Source organism: Melozone crissalis, unplaced genomic scaffold, assembly GCF_028551555.1.
Source record: "Melozone crissalis strain CALT ecotype California unplaced genomic scaffold, PUWL_Pcris_2 ptg000029l_1, whole genome shotgun sequence".
NCBI lineage: Eukaryota > Metazoa > Chordata > Aves > Passeriformes > Passerellidae > Melozone > Melozone crissalis.
Window position 1 is genome coordinate 14,156,226 of NW_026535807.1, and position 15,740 is coordinate 14,171,965.

The window sequence follows — 15,740 nt, forward strand, 5'->3', positions numbered from 1 at the left end:
GAGGGGACAGGACAGAGCAGACATGGCTGCATTAGTGCCAATAGCAGGGGAAGGGCATTTGGAGGCTGGGAAGGAGCACACAGCCTCCAAATCACTTCCCACAGGTCCTCCAGCACGCTGCCCCAGGGCAGTGGCTGCACCCAGTGCCACGGGCCCACAGTGCTGTCCCCAGGCCCAGCACCTGTGCTGTGTTTGCTCACAGGGCGGGAGCTCCCGCCGCCCTTTCCAGCCCCGCCGAGACGCGTGGCCGCCCAGCCCGGGACGCTTCTCCGCAGGTGCCACGTGGCTGCACCCGCCTTCACCAGAGCAGGGAAAGGGTTAAAGTGATGGCCTGAGGCCAGCCATGCCCATCCTCTGGGTGCCTCTGGCTCCCCCGTCACACTGCCAAACCTGGCTGCCTCCCGTCCCCCGGCGTGCCAGCCAGCGCTGGTTCAGCACTTACGCATGCTGCTGTTATTAGAAATTAGTTAATGGATGTATTCTGCAGCCAGAGCGGCGGTAACAGGAGCCGCGGGATTGCCGCGAGCGGGAGGGCAGAGCTGCCACTGAATATTTAACATCCCTCGATGTCCAGGCGAGAGGGAGGGTGCCTCTTCTCCCGATGGCGACGCTCGCTGCTGGCTGGCAAAGCCGTTTCCATCCCAGGCTGCCCGAGGCTCCGCAAGGATTTATGAAAGATATGCATAACACAAATAAAACCTTCCAGCAGCGTGAGGAGCCATTCTGCCCAAGCACAGCAGCTGGCCAGGGTTTGCAGCTCAGCATGGGAGCTGGGGGGACTCCCAAGCGTGGACCCCCAAAATGTTCCTCTGAAGTAAAAGCTGGGCAGGACAGAGGAGCAGGAGGTAGTTTAGGGGGGGCAGACCTTGTAAAGGTACAGGGAATCTTTGGGGACACAGCTGGTGACTCCCCAGAGCTCATGGCTCTCCCTGAAGCATATGGGATGCACTTGGGAGAAATTTCTGCTTTGGGGAACTGGGGGGTTTGTTTCTTCATGAAAATAGACATCTTTCAGCTCAGGTGGGGAGGGTTGATGGAGACTGGGGAAGGGGGCTGGCCCAGTTACTCTGGGTGTTGTTGGGATGATTCCACATGTGTTGTTTCCTCCCAGTGTGCTGAGATGCTGGGGTGAGAACTCTGGGGGCAGCGGGCACCATGAGCAGGGCAGGCAGCTGGTCTGGCTTAACGTGGGAGCAGCCTGAGCTTCCCAGGCCAGGGAGAGAATCTGACTGAAGGACGGGGAAAACGCTGTGCCCACACTCAGCATATACTGGATTTATCCCTTCAGGTAGATTAGAGCAGCTGCCCCAGCCCTCCTTCTTTGGAAGCGGCCCCTGGCCTCCTGCAGGAGCCTCAGCTGCTGTAGGCAGGGGTGCCTGGTGGGGTGTCAATACCTGGCAGGATAGGGATGCCCCATACAGTGATAATGCCATGAGGGGCGCAGACACCTGGTGCCATGAGGGGCGCAGACACCTGGTGCCGTGAGGGGCACAGACACTTGGCGCCATGAGGGGCACAGACACCGGGTGCCGTGTGGGGCACAGACGCCTGGTGCCGTGTGGGGCACAGACACCTGGCGCCGTGTGGGGCACAGACACCGGGTGCCGTGTGCGGTGCGTGGGGATGTTGGTGACTGCCCTGTTCCAGAGAGGGCAGCGCTGCCTGGACACTGGCAGCCCGGGGGGGATGATGCCTGGTGCGGGGTGATTCACTGGTGGGAGGCGATGCCCAGGGACGCTGATGCCCGGCGGGGGCCATGCCCCGGGGGCGGCCGTGCCGGCGGAGCGGTGGTCCCGCCGGGGCGGGGCGGGGCGGGGCGGGGCAGGGGTCGGTCGATGCGGGGCGGTCGCTCCCCAGCGCTCCTCCCGTGCCCCGGCGGAGAGCAGATTGGGAGCCTTCGCACTGGGGGCGGGATCGGGTCCGGTTTAATCTCGGGCTCCGCCGGATTACGGTCGCAGGATAGTCTCTAATCCGCGGCACCGGCCACCGGGGGCTGCTCGCCCCAGCCCGCAGCAGAGGCACGGCGGAGAGGGGTCAGGTAGGTCTCTCCGCTCTCCCCGGCCGCTCGCACTCCCGGGCTCGCTCCTCCCTGGAGCTCCGTGGTTGGAGGCTGCCGGGCGCTCGGACCCCTCAGCTCCCCTAATTCTCCTCCGCACCCCATCCAGTCCTTTCTCTCATCTCTCTCTCGCCGGCCCCGCTTTCCTCTCACAGCCCGTCTCTCTCTCCTCCTGCGTTTCCTCCTCCTCCTCCTCCCGGCTCCGGGCAGCACGGGGAAGGCTCCGGGGCCCGGCAGCTCTGGCAGGTGCTAGCGCCCCGGGGCTGTTTGCTTTGCTGTACTCCTGCCACTTGCCAGCGGCTGGCACCTTCCCACGAGTGGGTGACAGATCCCGCGGGTGCCGGGGGAGGCAGAGCCCAGCGCCCCGACACTGCCCCTGCCCGGAGCGCGGTGTGGGGGCTTCGGCGTGCATCGTTCCGGGGATCCTCACAGTGGCACCAACCCCCAAACTCCCTTTACTTTCCCTGTTTTCTGCTTTAATTTTTAATCGCCCGTGGGAATGACATATGTTTCTGAAGGCTGGAAGCGGCTGTGGGCAGGATCGGGTGTCAGGGTGCCGGGGTGCCGGGGCGGGGGGCACGGGCAGGGAGAGCGGTGCCGGCCGTCACGGGCGCCGGGGCTGCCTGGGACCTGCGTGCGGCGATTCCACGGGCTGGGGTATTAATAGAGCCTGGCTGGCCGGGCCAGCAGCGTGGAAAGGCGGACAGCACACTGTGTTCCTGTCGGCCACGCGTGTCCTGGGCCAGCCGGCATGGTGTGGTGGCTCTCTCTGCCGTGTCAGCTGTGAAAGTCCCACTGGAGAGAAACCTTCCCCAAGGGAAACTGAACCACAGCAGGTGGTTGCTGGACTTGTGCCCCCCAAGCTGTGTGGTGGCACGGGTGAGACAGGGGACATGGCAAGTCCCCAACAGGTGGGATTGCAGGGACGCAGAACCCTGACTGGCTGCGGAGGGCATGGCTGCGCTGAGCTGACGCACAGGAGATGGGGAATTTTCCACTGGTGCTGGACCAGGCCCAAGATGAGGTGTTAGACCTGTCTGGTCCCTGTGGCTTCAAGGGGGTACCCCAGAGAAAAGCGTCGGTGCCTGGCAGCACTGCCCCGTGTCCCAGAACAGAGTGCCGGTGTGCCTCGGCTCAGGTGCCAGGGATGCTCAGGAGCAGTGGGACACTCCGTTCCACTGGGGGGTGGCACGGGGGTGCTGGCACTGCTGGACCCTGGCTGGGGCGCAAAGGGCCCCACAGCACCCGGCCGTGCTGCAGCTGAAATCACACGCCGGGGCCGCGGCCACGGCAAACAAACAAGCGCCGGCAGAGCCTATTTTCCTTGGCGCGTGGGGATGGGGGAAGGAGCGGAATCCCACGGGCTCCTTTGGAAGTGCAACCCTTGAGAAAACAGAGGCGGGTCGGGGCCAGAACGGACCCCCGTGCCCCGGCTCTCCTCTCCGCGTGGGTCTCGGCCGCCGCGTGCCTCCCCGGCTGCTGACGCAGCTCTGGGACCGGCTGGGTCCCCCATGCCAGCGGGGCCCCCATGCCCGGTTCCGCTGACCCTGTGGAGCAAATGTCCGGCTGGTCCAATGGCGAGAGTGCCGTGGGCAGGCACAGCGGTGGTGCCACGGGGCTAGGGCGAATCGTGGCTCCTGATTGCCACAGGAGGCTGTGCTGGAGGTGCCAGAGGCACGTGAGGCTGTGGCTGAGGCCAGTCCCTCCTGATGGAGGGATAGTCCCCAGCACTACCAGCAGCAAATGGCACCTTGGAGCTTTTGCTGTTGACCCCTCCGTGTCATCCCACTAAGGCCAGTTGTGTTTTGGAGAGTGTGAACTCCTGGAAAGCATTTTGCTTCCAAGGCAAAACAGAACTCCAGAGGTGTGGTAGGAAACCTGACATGTCCTTTTCTAGGCACTGTCTGTCCATCAGTCTCTGCAGTGCCACTACCTGTGCCACCACCTTCCCTGGGCGGCCCTGTGTTTCTGGAGGGCAGTGTTTGAAGTTTATAGCAAAACTCATCATACAGCCTAGCACTGCCTGAGATGCTTTGGGCTCAAGCTGGTGTCTCACCCAGCCTCCCCAAGAACCACACTGAGTGCCATCGGCCTCGTGCTGTGCCCACCCTGTGCCCATCCCCGTGCTGCCAGCTGTTCCTGCCACCTGACCTTGTACCACATGGACTCCAGCTGGCAGGTGACAACAACAGCCCGGGCTGTCCCAGTGCTGGACATGACTCCCCTTGCCTGGCCTCAGCTTCCTCACTGCTTTTCCCAGCTTGCCTTGTCCTGGTGCTTGGATGCTGGGGGTGTGGCAGGATGGTGATGGCTGACACCTGCAGCCATCCTGGGTTGTGTGCCTGGCAGGTGATGCCGTGGCTGAGCTGCACCATGGCTCTGGCACTGGAAACCCTCTCCATGGCCCCACCATGATGTTTGGCTCCACCACTACCTTCCCTGAAGTGCCTTTCCCCTTTCTGGTGTGTCCCAGACACCATTCCCAGGCTCAGGTACAGCTGTCCAGCAGGACAGAGATGCCACTTGTGCTCTTAGAGGTAAGACCCTGGATGGACAGAGATGCAACAGAGATGGCCAGAAGTGCCCAGGCAGCTCCCAGAGCCCTGCTAGCCAGGACAGCACCTTCAGAGCCACTTGTTCCTACTTGCTCCTGCCAGTCCTGCCCTGGCTGGAGCACTGGGGGGATTGCCTGCCCCGAGGCTGAGCCGTGGTGTGGTATTTGGGGTGAAAGAGCTGAGGTGAGCCCAGTGCCTACTGCACCCACCTTGTGCTGGGGGCATGAGTGGGGCTGGCTGGCATGACCAGCTGGTGGGGCTGTCATCTGCAGAGGATCCCAGGTGGATCTATCTCAGGAGAATCTCCCACGGATCTGTTTGGGGAAGGTCTACAGCAGGGCTACCCAGAGAGGTTCTCCAGCCATGCACCAGGCAGGTTTTGCCTCCAGTTGTCCTTTCCCACAGCTACTGGGGTTCCCATGCCCACATGGGCAACCCCCAGAACCTTTGCCCCAAAGTGGGGTGCCTGGCCATCCCCTGAATGACTGGATTTGCCCCTTTGGGTGCCCCTTTCCTCTGTGGGAGGTGGCACCCTGGCACTGCCTTTGCTTGGCTGGTAGGTGGGGGATGGAACAGCACAGGTTAAATCCAGGTTTGGGTTACTAATTTTAGGAAGACAGGCTGGGAGGAAAGCTTTGCCTGTGTGTGCTTCAGGGGAAAGGCAAAGATATTCCCAGGGCAGCTGTAGGGAGCAGTTCTCGGTGGAAGGCAAGGAGAGAGGGGTTTCTCTGCTGTGTGCCCTGCTGGGGTCAATTTCCCTGGGTAGGGGTTGCCCAGGGACTCCCCAGTTTGGGCTGTTACCCAGCTGTGCCCACCCCCCCTGTGCCCACAGCAGTGCCAGAGGCTGACCAGGGACCCCAGGCTGGGCTCACCCTGTGCTCAGTGCTGGGGGGAACCCCAGGGGTTGGGCTGATGGCATTGGGGGAACATGGCTGGTGCCATCCCTGCCCATTGCCCTTGCTGCCCATCTCTCTGGCAGGGCTCGCTCGTCAGCACAGCCTCAGGGAACATGAGACCTGTGTGCCCAGCTCTGCTGAAACCCGAACGGCCACCTGGGCCGGGGGGGCTGTAGTGCCCGGCGCACAGCGGCGGGACGGGAGGGATACCTGGCTGCCAGCACGCAGGGCAGGCCGGCAGCTGCGGCGGCCTTGGCGCTAAAGCCGGATTACCACCCGGAATAGTCCCACGGCTCCAGCTGGGCCGGATTAACAAGGATTCATCTACAAGGAGAGGAGATGAGGAGGGACTCTGTGCCCTGCGGGGGTCCCCGGCCTGGGGGAGCACCCACCTGCTGCCAGGGACACCCTGTGCCCTCGCTGGGCACAGGTGGGAGCCGTGGGGGCTCGCAGGTGGGTGCTATGAGCTGTGGGGACACTCAGGCTGTCACTGTGTGGCACAGGCAGGGCTGGCAGGACTGGCCGCCTGTCCCCGTGTGCTGCGCACCCACTGGCACAGTGTGTACTGCTGGGGACCGTGTGCGCTGCTGGGGACCGTGTGTGCTGCTGGGGACTGTGCCGTGCCGGGCCCTGACCGGGGGAACAGGCACAGCGCAGGAGCCAGGCTTGCCCAGGGTCATACACATCCTGCTGGCCACGCTGCCTGATGCAATGGACCTCCCATCCTGCATATCTGCTGGCACTGCCGACAGAGCTCCCCTGCCCAGCCCCCAGCTCCCGCCTCCCGCTGGGATTTTCCACCTCTTCAATGAGCTGCGTGGAAGCGAGGTGTGAGGCAGAGAGAGGGATGCGGTCCCTTCCAGGACCCAAACCCTCCCCGTGGTGCCCTGGTCCCCGAGGAAGGCTGGCCGGGAGCCGAGGTGAGCCCAGGACTGCCCGTGTGCCAGAGCAGGGCCGGGATTTGGGAGCCGGGCCGCCCCACACACGTGTCCCCCTCGCAGCGAGGGCGGGCAGGCTGTGTGCTGGCCGGGACGAGCGTGCGAGACCGAACGCAGCCTGACGGGGAGCGCAGACGTGGCCGGCGGGACGGGACGTGCCGTCCCACGCATCCGGCTCCGTGTTCTTCTGCCGGGGCTGCGGGACAGCACCGGGGCCCGGCCCAGGCTGCCTGGCCACCCCGCAGTGTTGGTGGGGTGTCACCAACTCTGGGAGCAGCCTGGCAGAGGTGGGAGGTCTGTCCTTGTGTCCCAGAGCCCGGCAGGCAGCAGAGAGGCACATGCCGGGAAATTGATGCAGCTTGCCCAGCACCCCCAGGAATGCGGCTCTGGGTGCCACAGCCTGGAGGGTTCTGTGCCCATGCATGTGGCCAGGTGCACACCATCAGCTGGGTGAGTGGGTGCTGGAGCTGCTGGTCAGGAGTGGGATGATGCCAGGCAGCATGTGGGCTACCCAACATGGCAGAGAAGATGGCAGCATCCCATCTGTGTGGTGGCACCCTGAGGGATGAGATCCCTGAGGAGATGCTCCTTGCCCAGAGCAGAGGGTTCCCAGCTAAGGTGGGCACACAGTGAGGTGGTGAAGCCACCAACCCCACCTGGAGGGGAACCAAGCCACCCCTCAGGGCCGCCCGTCACTCTGTATTTGCTGTTCTGCCTTATCGCAAGGCAAACAGCAGCAGGCAGGGCTCACACTGCCCGATCGAATCGTCTCATGCTCCCTCCTCTTTCATCTCCCCCCTTGCCCTGGCTACTGCCACCAGGAGAGCCTGGCCGGGGGGCAAAGGCCAGGGCCAGCTGGGGAAGTGGCAGTGAGTGGTGCTGGGCCCGTGCCAGGGCTGTGCCAGGGCCGTGCCAGGCTGCCCGGCGGGAGGAAGCGTCTGGGTGGCAGCACGAAGCCCGGTGCATGCTGAATGAGCCCAGCCGTGCCGCTTGCTATTCCGAGAGACGCTTGGGGGAAGAAGTTGGTATTTCCTGAGCTGCCCAGAGAGGTGTAATTATAACCTGGGAGAAGAAAGGGGCTGCAGACGAGAGTGCCCAGCCTTCCTGGCGCCCGTGGGGGAGCGGGCAGGGGAGTGGGCAGATGCTGCGTGCCACCAGCGGGATGCGGTGAAGCCCTGCCCGCAGGCAGCCCAGCGGCACTGGGGGGCTTAGGGAGGTGTTGGAACCTCACAGATCTGGTGCCCCCCCCCAATCCCATGCTGGGTGAGCGGTGGGTTCAGCGATGCCTGCCCGTGGCGGTGGGAAGGCGCAGAGTTAACGGTGGCTTTTGGACGTGCTGGCAGCCTTGTTCATGCCTGGATCCATCCCAAGCGGAGGCCTAGTGGAGGGGATAAATCATCACCCAGAACCCGCCCTGCGCTTCCCTCTCGTCCCCCGCATGGCTGAACCTTCTCATTTTGGTTCCTGCTGGCCTGTGTCCTGCCTCAGCCTCCCCACCTGGCTGGGTGCTACAGGTAGTGTGGCCCAAATATGTGCCCACCACCCCGGGCCAACCACAAGGGCTCGGCCCCCCTGGCAGTGCCAGCAGCCAGTGTGTGGCCTGGGATGACCCTGCCAGGTCTTTGTGGCCTGGATGGGCAGGGACAAGCAGGGCAGCAGCTCAGGAGACCGGAGGTGCTGGCACCCACACCCTGACGTGTCATCCTTCCCTTGCGTGCCAGCAGGACTGCTGGACCCGACTGTGCTGTGGGAGGGCTCCTCAGATTTCTGGGGACACCAGTCCCCTGGGAGCATAGAGATAGGCATGTCCCCTGCTCACCCCATGGCGACCCCAGGCAGCGGGGTGGTGGGGCAGCAGCATCCTCCCGGGACTGGGGACCGCGCTGCATCCCAGCCAGGCCTAACCTCCAGCTGGGTGGCAGCAGCCCTTGGCTGGACATAGCCCCAGTGTGGAGCCCCCTGGCCAGCCGGACAAGACCCCAGCCCCTCGGGGCAGTGGGGGGTGGCGGGGCCCTGCCCCGGCTGCCAGCCTGCCCCAGAAAGCCACCCTGTGCCGTTTCCCAGCGGGGCGGGGAGGGCCGGGGCTCGCACAGAGGCGGCTTTGTGCGGCGTGCCAAGGCGTCCCGCGCTCGGCAGCCCGGCCGCCTTCCCCTGCCAAGGAGCTGTCTCCCGGCCCCGCGCTCTTTCCTGCTCCGTTTGTCCAGCCCTGACGTGCCCCCGAGCCCCCCGCCTTGGCACCCCGGCAGCGGCGGGACGCGGGTGAGCCCTTCGCGCCGGGCAGCACCACGGGCTTTACATAACGGCGGCCGGGGGGTCCCTGAGCTCCCTGCCCCGTCCTCAGCCGCCCTCCCAAACGCCCCCACTCGCCTGCTGGCACCGGTTTGCAGGAGGGGAAACTGAGTCATGGAGCCGAGAGCTGCGGGCAGGGGAGTGGAGGTGGGCAGGCGGTGTGCATGGGGACTCTGGGGCTGGGCAGGGCTGTGCTGTGAGCAAGGGGACAGGGTGGGCTGTGGGATGTCTGGCTGGCCGAGAGGGCACCCGCACACTGGGGCTGCGGTGGGGCACTGGAGCTGGGGCTGAGTTCCGTGGGACATTGTGTGCTGGGCAGGCAGAAGGGAGGAGAAGAAGCACACCACCGTGATGCCTGGCTCGGTGACCCTCCCATCCCTGCCGTGCCACCAGCGCTGGTGCTGAGCCCAGCTCCAGAGTCCCTGGTGGAGGCAGGACTTGTGAGGCTCCAGGCCAGCCCCTCCGCTGCTCCTGCCCAGAGCTGGACCGCTGTTGCCTCCCTCTTGCAGAGCCTGAGCAGAGCCCATAGCAAGCCCAGCTGTCTCCCAGCCATGGATACCACGGACGTGCCTCTGCAGGCCGAGATGGTGGAACTGGTGCCCAACGGGAAGCACACGGCCGCACTCACCGCCTCCACTGTCCCCTCACTGGCGGGTGACAGGTAGGGCACTCAGGGCAAGGGGTGGTGCAGGGACTTGGGGGATCCTCCGAGCTGCTCCCGGCCCTTGAGATACCAGCCAGGGCTGGTGGTCCCTGTCTCTACTTTGGCTTCACTCCTCTCCCTCCATGGGCAGATTTGAAGAGAACCAGACTGGCGTGGCAGAGATGGAGGAGTTCCTGCCCCATGGCGCCGAGAAGAAGCAGACACACTTCACTGATGTGAGTAGCAGCACGGGCACAGTGGTGAGGGTAGGATGGGGCAAGCTCCCCGTGTGACTGGTGCATCCCCTCCCTGTTGTGTCCTGTAACAGTTTGAAGGGAAGACGTCTTTCGGAATGTCGGTCTTCAACCTGAGCAATGCCATCATGGGCAGCGGCATCCTGGGGCTGGCCTATGCCATGGCCAACACCGGCATCATCCTCTTCCTGTGAGTGCCATGGGGGCATGGGGGGGATGTTCAGGCATGGGGGGCTCCTCCAAGGGGATCAGTGGGTGCAGGGAATAAAGAAGTCTCTGGCTTGGGGTGATGCAGGGACCAGTGTCCTGCTGGCTGAGCTATGCCCACTGCTGGCAAAAGTCTGCCTGAGTGCCGTGCCCCACTTGGGGGAGGAGGAGGAGGGTGAAGGTTTGCCTTCCTTACTACAAAGTCAGATTTTCAAAAGTAGCTTGAAGGACATGAGTGACGGCTCCTATTGGGTGTGGAGACATGGACTGAATCTGCCCCTTGAACACCCAGCTGGTGCTGAGGCAAGGGGGTGGTATCCTGGGGGTGGTATGCTGGGACAGCTGCCCACAGGCAGAGCACATCTGCATGGGGCTTGCCTCACAGCCATGTCTGAGCCCTGTGCTGTGACCCACTGGTAACTGCTGTCCTCCTGCAGCTTCCTCCTCACAGCAGTGGCCCTGCTCTCCAGCTACTCCATCCACCTGCTGCTCAAGTCCTCAGGCATTGTAGGTGAGTGCCAACCCTCAGCAGGGCCATGCTGGGGCTCCCACCCTGACTCTCACCCACCACCACCGCTCCCTGTCCCACAGGCATCCGTGCCTATGAGCAGCTGGGCTATCGAGCGTTCGGCACGCCGGGGAAGCTGGCAGCGGCCATCGCCATCACGCTGCAGAACATCGGGGGTGAGCTGGGGGACACGCCGGGGCTGGGGATGGGGTGGCACCAGAGAACACCAGTGCACCAAGACCTCCTTCTGCCCTGCAGCCATGTCCAGCTACCTGTACATTGTCAAATCTGAAGTGCCTCTGGTCATCCAGACCTTCCTGAACCTGGAGGAGAAGACCACGTGAGTGCCTCCTGCCCACGCTGCCTGCGTGCCTTCCCCGGGCAGGCGCCGGGGCTCTGGCTCCAGCTGTGCAGCCCGTGGCAGGGATTTACTGTCATTAAGCCACTACTATTTTTGATAACTGTCAGTGCTGAATAAGCCCCTGGGTGAGATTAAACCGAGCTGAACTTCCAATCCCTGCTCCTCACATCCCCTTGGGATCAGGCTTTCCTCCTTGAGCAGAACCTGGGGCTGCAGGGTGGGGGTCTGGTTGGGTATAAGTCCCCCCACCCCATGCCCACATCCCCACTAGCAACTCTAGCCCTTGTGGGTGCACCACTGTGGGGGGAAGGCAGAGCCCTAGCTCAAGGGCCCCCAGGGATGCTGGCCTCAGGGTCTCCAAGGATGCTGTCTCAGGGGTCCCCAGGGATGTTAGCAGAGCAGGAATGCCAGCCTCAGGGGACACCAGTGCCCCTGGGATTTGCCAGCTGAAGGGTCCCTAGCAATGGCAGACAGCCCCCACAGTGGCTGCCTCTGCCTGCTGTGCCCCAGCAGACTGAGGTGGTGAGCAGGCCCTCTCCTTCCAGGGACTGGTACATGAATGGGAACTACCTGGTGATCCTGGTTTCTGTCACCATTATCCTGCCCCTGGCGCTCATGAAGCAGCTGGGTAAGTCAGGGAGATGCTACCCATGGCACTGGGGCCTGGCACCCTGGGTCTCCCACGGGGAGATGGTGCCAGCCTGGATGTGCTGGGCAAGGAGGGGACACTGAGCCGGTGCAAGGGTCCCGCCCGCACCCAGCAGCCACTCTCCTCCCTCCCCAGGCTACCTTGGCTACGCCAGCGGCTTCTCCCTCAGCTGTATGGTCTTCTTCCTGATCTCGGTGAGCGCCCGCTGGCACTGGCAGTGCCTTGGGGTGCCAAGCATCCCTCCTGCCGGGGTGTGAGGCTGGGCTGCTTGCTGTGGGGACAGCAGAGGCAGCAGGGACAGCGGGTGCTCGGGGCTGCAGAGACGCTGTGGCTGGGCTGTCAAGCTGCTGGGTTATTTTCGGCTGAAGGAACCGAATGTTGTGGAAAGGGAGAGGGGGGAAGGTGCTGGAGGGGCATCTGCACATGTGGCCCCTCCACGTGCTGCTGCCTGGCTCTGTCCTGCTGCCCACCCCCACAGGGACAGGCTGGGGGAGCAGCATTGCCACAGGGCAGCCCTAGCAAAGGGTGTCCCTGGGAGGGGTCCCAGCAGGGTCACTCTCCTGCTGGGCATGGGCAATGTGTGCTGGGAGCTGGGGGCACCAAGAACTGACTGGCCCCATGTCTCCCCCCTCACCCCAGGTCATCTACAAGAAGTTCCAGATCCCCTGCCCACTTCCAGAGCAGGAGGGAAACATCACGGGCATCCTCAACGTCACCACTGTCAGCACCAGTGACTACCAGAATGGCTACACAGTCCTCCAGGCCCCCGAGCAGGACACTTGCACACCCAGCTTCTTTACCCTGAACTCACAGGTAAGGACCTGAGGCTCTGGGTGAGCCCCCAACCTGTGCACCCAGTGAAGATAGGTGGTCCTGCTGCTGGCAGCCCCTGCCTCTGGGCCCCCAGCAGTCAGTCATGCTCCTCTCACACAGACAGCCTACACCATCCCCATCATGGCCTTCGCCTTTGTCTGCCACCCCGAGGTCCTGCCCATCTACACCGAGCTGAAGGAGTGAGTCCTGGGTGGGGGCACCCACGGGGAGGGGTGGGCTTCCCCCGGCGCCCACCCAAAGGCAGTGCCATCCATGTGGGGACCTGCGCCGGGGCAGCGTGGGGAGGTGGGTGATATGACCCTGGGTGGGGCAGTGGGTGGGTGGGTGCATGGTGGCTGATAGGACCTGGGATGGGTGGTATCAGTCTCAGGAGGTGGGTGATACAACCTGGGGTAGGTGGGTAGGCAATATCACCCCTGGGAGACTGGGGATATAACCCTGGGTGGGCGCTATCACCCCTGGGAGGTGTGTGATATGACTCAGAATGGGTGCAGGGATGGTGGTGTGGCCCCTGGGAGGTGGGTGATGTGACCTGGAGAGGGTGGGTGGCCGGTTGGTGCCACCCTGCCCAGGAAGGGGTACGCAGCCCCTCTCTGCACATCCCCCATGCGCCCCAGAGTGTTTTGGCATCACCTCTCCTCACTGGGTGGGTGCTCGGTGTCAGCGGGTGCCACGGGGCTGTGCTGAGCCCACCGTGTCCTGCAGCCCCTCCAAGAAGAAGATGCAGTGCATCTCCAACATCTCCATCATGGTCATGTACCTCATGTACTTCTTGGCTGCCCTCTTTGGCTACCTCACGTTTTACGGTGAGCTGTCGGGGAGGGGACTGGGCTGGCACACCTGTGCCAGGGGGGCGATGCTGCTGGGGCTCACCCAGGGGCTCCTTGGTGGTGTTCACAGACCGTGTGGAGTCAGAGCTGCTGCACACGTACAACAAGGTGGATCCCTTTGATGTGCTCATCCTGTGTGTGCGTGTGGCTGTGCTGACAGCTGTCACCCTCACCGTCCCCATCGTCCTCTTCCCGGTGAGTGACCCCACAGGAATGCCAGGTGGCTTCAGCACCAGGCTTTGAGAAGGGAAACTGAGGCAGTGATGAAGACAGGGATTGGGGAAAAGGACATTCTGGGTGCCAGGAGCAGGGCTGGGGCAGAGGCAGGGGTGATGGGGCAGAGGCAGGGCCACAGGGACAAGGCTGTGAAGGGGTGACAGGAACCACTGGGGCATCACGGTCAGAGCTTGGGAAGGGAAAGGGGTTATGGTGACCCGCAGGGCCGTAGGGACAGGGCTAGAGTGAGGGCAATGGGGACCAGCAGGACTGCAGGGACAGGGTATGGGTCCTGGCTCTGAGGATGGAGTGTGACACCCTGTCACTGTCCCCAGGTTCGTCGGGCCATCCAGCAGATGCTGTTCCAAGGGAAAGACTTCAGCTGGATCCGCCACATTGCCATTGCTGTGATCCTGCTGACCTTCATCAACCTCCTCGTCATCTTTGCCCCCTCCATTCTCGGCATCTTTGGCTTGATTGGTGGGTGTCAGTGCCCTGCTCCTGTCCCTCCTTGATCATGGGGTGTTGCAGCAGCATGCCAACCCCTGTCCTGACTGGTGCTCAGCTGTGACTGACCCTGCCGTGCCTCAGTTTCCCCGTCACCCTGCCAGGACCAGGTGGTTGCGTGGCTCACCTATCCCACAGCTGTCCTGCGGGCCGGTTCCCACAGCGCAGCGCCTGCACCGCTCTTCCCTGCGTGTTTCCCTTGATCCCCCCAGCCAGGCTCCCCCCCTCAGCGCTCAGCTCGGTGCCAGGGCTGCGGGAGGGGTGTGGGGACAGTGCCAGCACACTGCGTCCCTGGGTTCCTGGAAGGCTTTGCCAGGACTGGGGAGGGCAAGGAGGGAGTGGGGGTGGACAGGACCTGTCCTGGCAGTGGGGCTGGCAGGGCTGAGCTGCAGGGTGGGAGGCCCCTGCCCACTCTGTCCCTGTCTTCTCCAGGTGCCACCTCCGCTCCCTGCCTCATCTTCATCTTCCCTGCCATCTTCTACATCCGCATCATGCCCAAGGACAAGGAGCCGCTGCGCTCCACCCCCAAAATATTGGTAAGCGTGGGCAGGGGTACAAGGATGGGGACAGGCATGGGGCTCTGAGCCTGGCTGGGAACCCTGTCGCCCTGGCCATCCTTGAGTCCCTTCCTTGTCCCCACAGGCTGCCTGCTTTGCCCTCCTCGGAGTGGTCTTCATGATCATGAGCTTGAGCTTCATCATCATCGACTGGGCCACGGGTGGGGGGAAGAGCGGCGGCAGCCACTAGCCACTGCCGGTGCCCAAGCCAACCTCGCCCCCGCCCGCCCGGTGCCCAGGGAGAGCCCACCCTGGGCTCAGCCCCCATGCTGCAGCCCCACCAGGATTCCCTGGGGACTTCTGCTGTTGCTGCCCATCACCTGTGGTGACGGTGAGAGGGCCTGAGCCATGGCAGGCATGGAGACTCCTCGACCTGTGTCCGGGATGGGGCAGTGAGCCCGGGGCAGGTCCTGTGCCCCCCAGCCACTCCAGCGGGCACCTTCCCTGCTCTGCGCCTCAGTTCCCCCATCTGTAAAATGGGGAGAATAATACTGCCCTACCTCACCCGGAGCTGGCTGTCAGGTGGAGCTCTTGTGCACCCCAAGAGCCACCAGCAGCAGCAGGCACTGCCAGGGGCGCAGGGCACTGCCTGCCGCGGGGACCAAGGCTGGGCACTTCCCTGGCCTCCCCCAGATAGCATCAAGAGCCTGATGAACAGTGTCCGTGGGGGCTGGAATCCAGCGGGGCGGTCGGACCTGTGACAGCACCTGTGCCCAAGCCGCCCGCCCTCTCCCCTGCCATCCCCCATCCCCAGAGAGATGCCATCCACTGCCCTGGCATCGCAGGGGCACCCCGGTCCCTGTGGACAGGTGTGGCGCTCATGCTGTGGCTGGTGGTGCTCAGCCTGCTGCTCCTGAGCCTGAGGGGAACTGTTGGCTCCGGGTGCCTGTGGATGGGACCCTGCTGACCCTGGGCCATGTACGGGGGGGACCAGCTGCATTGCTCCAGGGAGGTGGCACACATGCCATGGGCTTTGCATCCATGCTGCGGCTGGGCTGCTGGGGCCTGGTGCACCCAGGGGGCATGAGGGGGATTTGGGGGCGGGCTGGGGGCAGCACTCACTGGGGGCAAGCTCGGGGCTCTGGAGGCACCCCTGTCTGCATGCCCAGATGCCAGGGTGATGGGCACCCCGGCAACACAAGCTGTCCCTGCTCGCCCTGCACCCTGGGCCAGCACTCAGACCCTACAGCCCTCATCCATCCACCCATCCATCCACGCCGCTGGGATCATCTATCCAAACCATGCCAAAACCCGGAGAGCGGCTCTCCCACCCCCCAGCTCCCCTCCCAGTATGGGGGCAGCCCGGCAGGGTGGGCAGCACAGGGCTGGGGGGTCTGTCCTGCGGCAACGTACATAAGAGACGTATTTTTTTATGAGGTGGTGGAGGCTGGGATGCTTTTTATAAATACTGTACATAAGAGTAGAACTTTTTTAACGTGT

General features: G+C 63.8%; 1 protein-coding gene across 2 annotated transcripts; it reads left to right on the plus strand.

Annotated features, from left to right (window-relative positions):
* The first annotated feature begins 1,914 nt into the window (after positions 1-1,914).
* SLC38A3 (solute carrier family 38 member 3) lies at positions 1,915-15,313 on the plus strand. 2 transcript variants are annotated; one of them, XM_054280854.1, is made up of 16 exons: positions 1,915-2,033; positions 9,240-9,395; positions 9,529-9,613; positions 9,706-9,821; positions 10,276-10,349; positions 10,430-10,522; positions 10,605-10,686; positions 11,253-11,335; positions 11,492-11,550; positions 11,996-12,169; positions 12,290-12,369; positions 12,896-12,996; positions 13,091-13,215; positions 13,572-13,716; positions 14,176-14,279; positions 14,386-15,313. In XM_054280854.1, exons 2-16 carry the CDS (start codon positions 9,286-9,288, stop codon positions 14,488-14,490), a joined length of 1,536 nt encoding a protein of 511 aa, XP_054136829.1. In that variant the 5' UTR covers positions 1,915-2,033; positions 9,240-9,285; the 3' UTR covers positions 14,491-15,313. The 2 variants fall into 2 exon arrangements, with proteins under 2 accessions (XP_054136829.1, XP_054136828.1); XM_054280853.1 differs by lacking the exon at positions 1,915-2,033 and adding an exon at positions 8,742-8,881 and having other exon boundaries at positions 9,244-9,395.
* The last annotated feature ends 427 nt before the right edge of the window (positions 15,314-15,740 follow it).

Coding starts and splice junctions, on each gene's coding strand:
- SLC38A3 (XM_054280853.1), top strand. CDS start 8,849: ATGGAGCCGAGAGCTGCGGGCAGGGGAGTGGAG. Junction 9,396..9,528: donor CCCTCACTGGCGGGTGACAG/GTAGGGCACTCA, acceptor CTCCATGGGCAG/ATTTGAAGAGAACCAGACTG. Junction 11,551..11,995: donor TGGTCTTCTTCCTGATCTCG/GTGAGCGCCCGC, acceptor CCCTCACCCCAG/GTCATCTACAAGAAGTTCCA.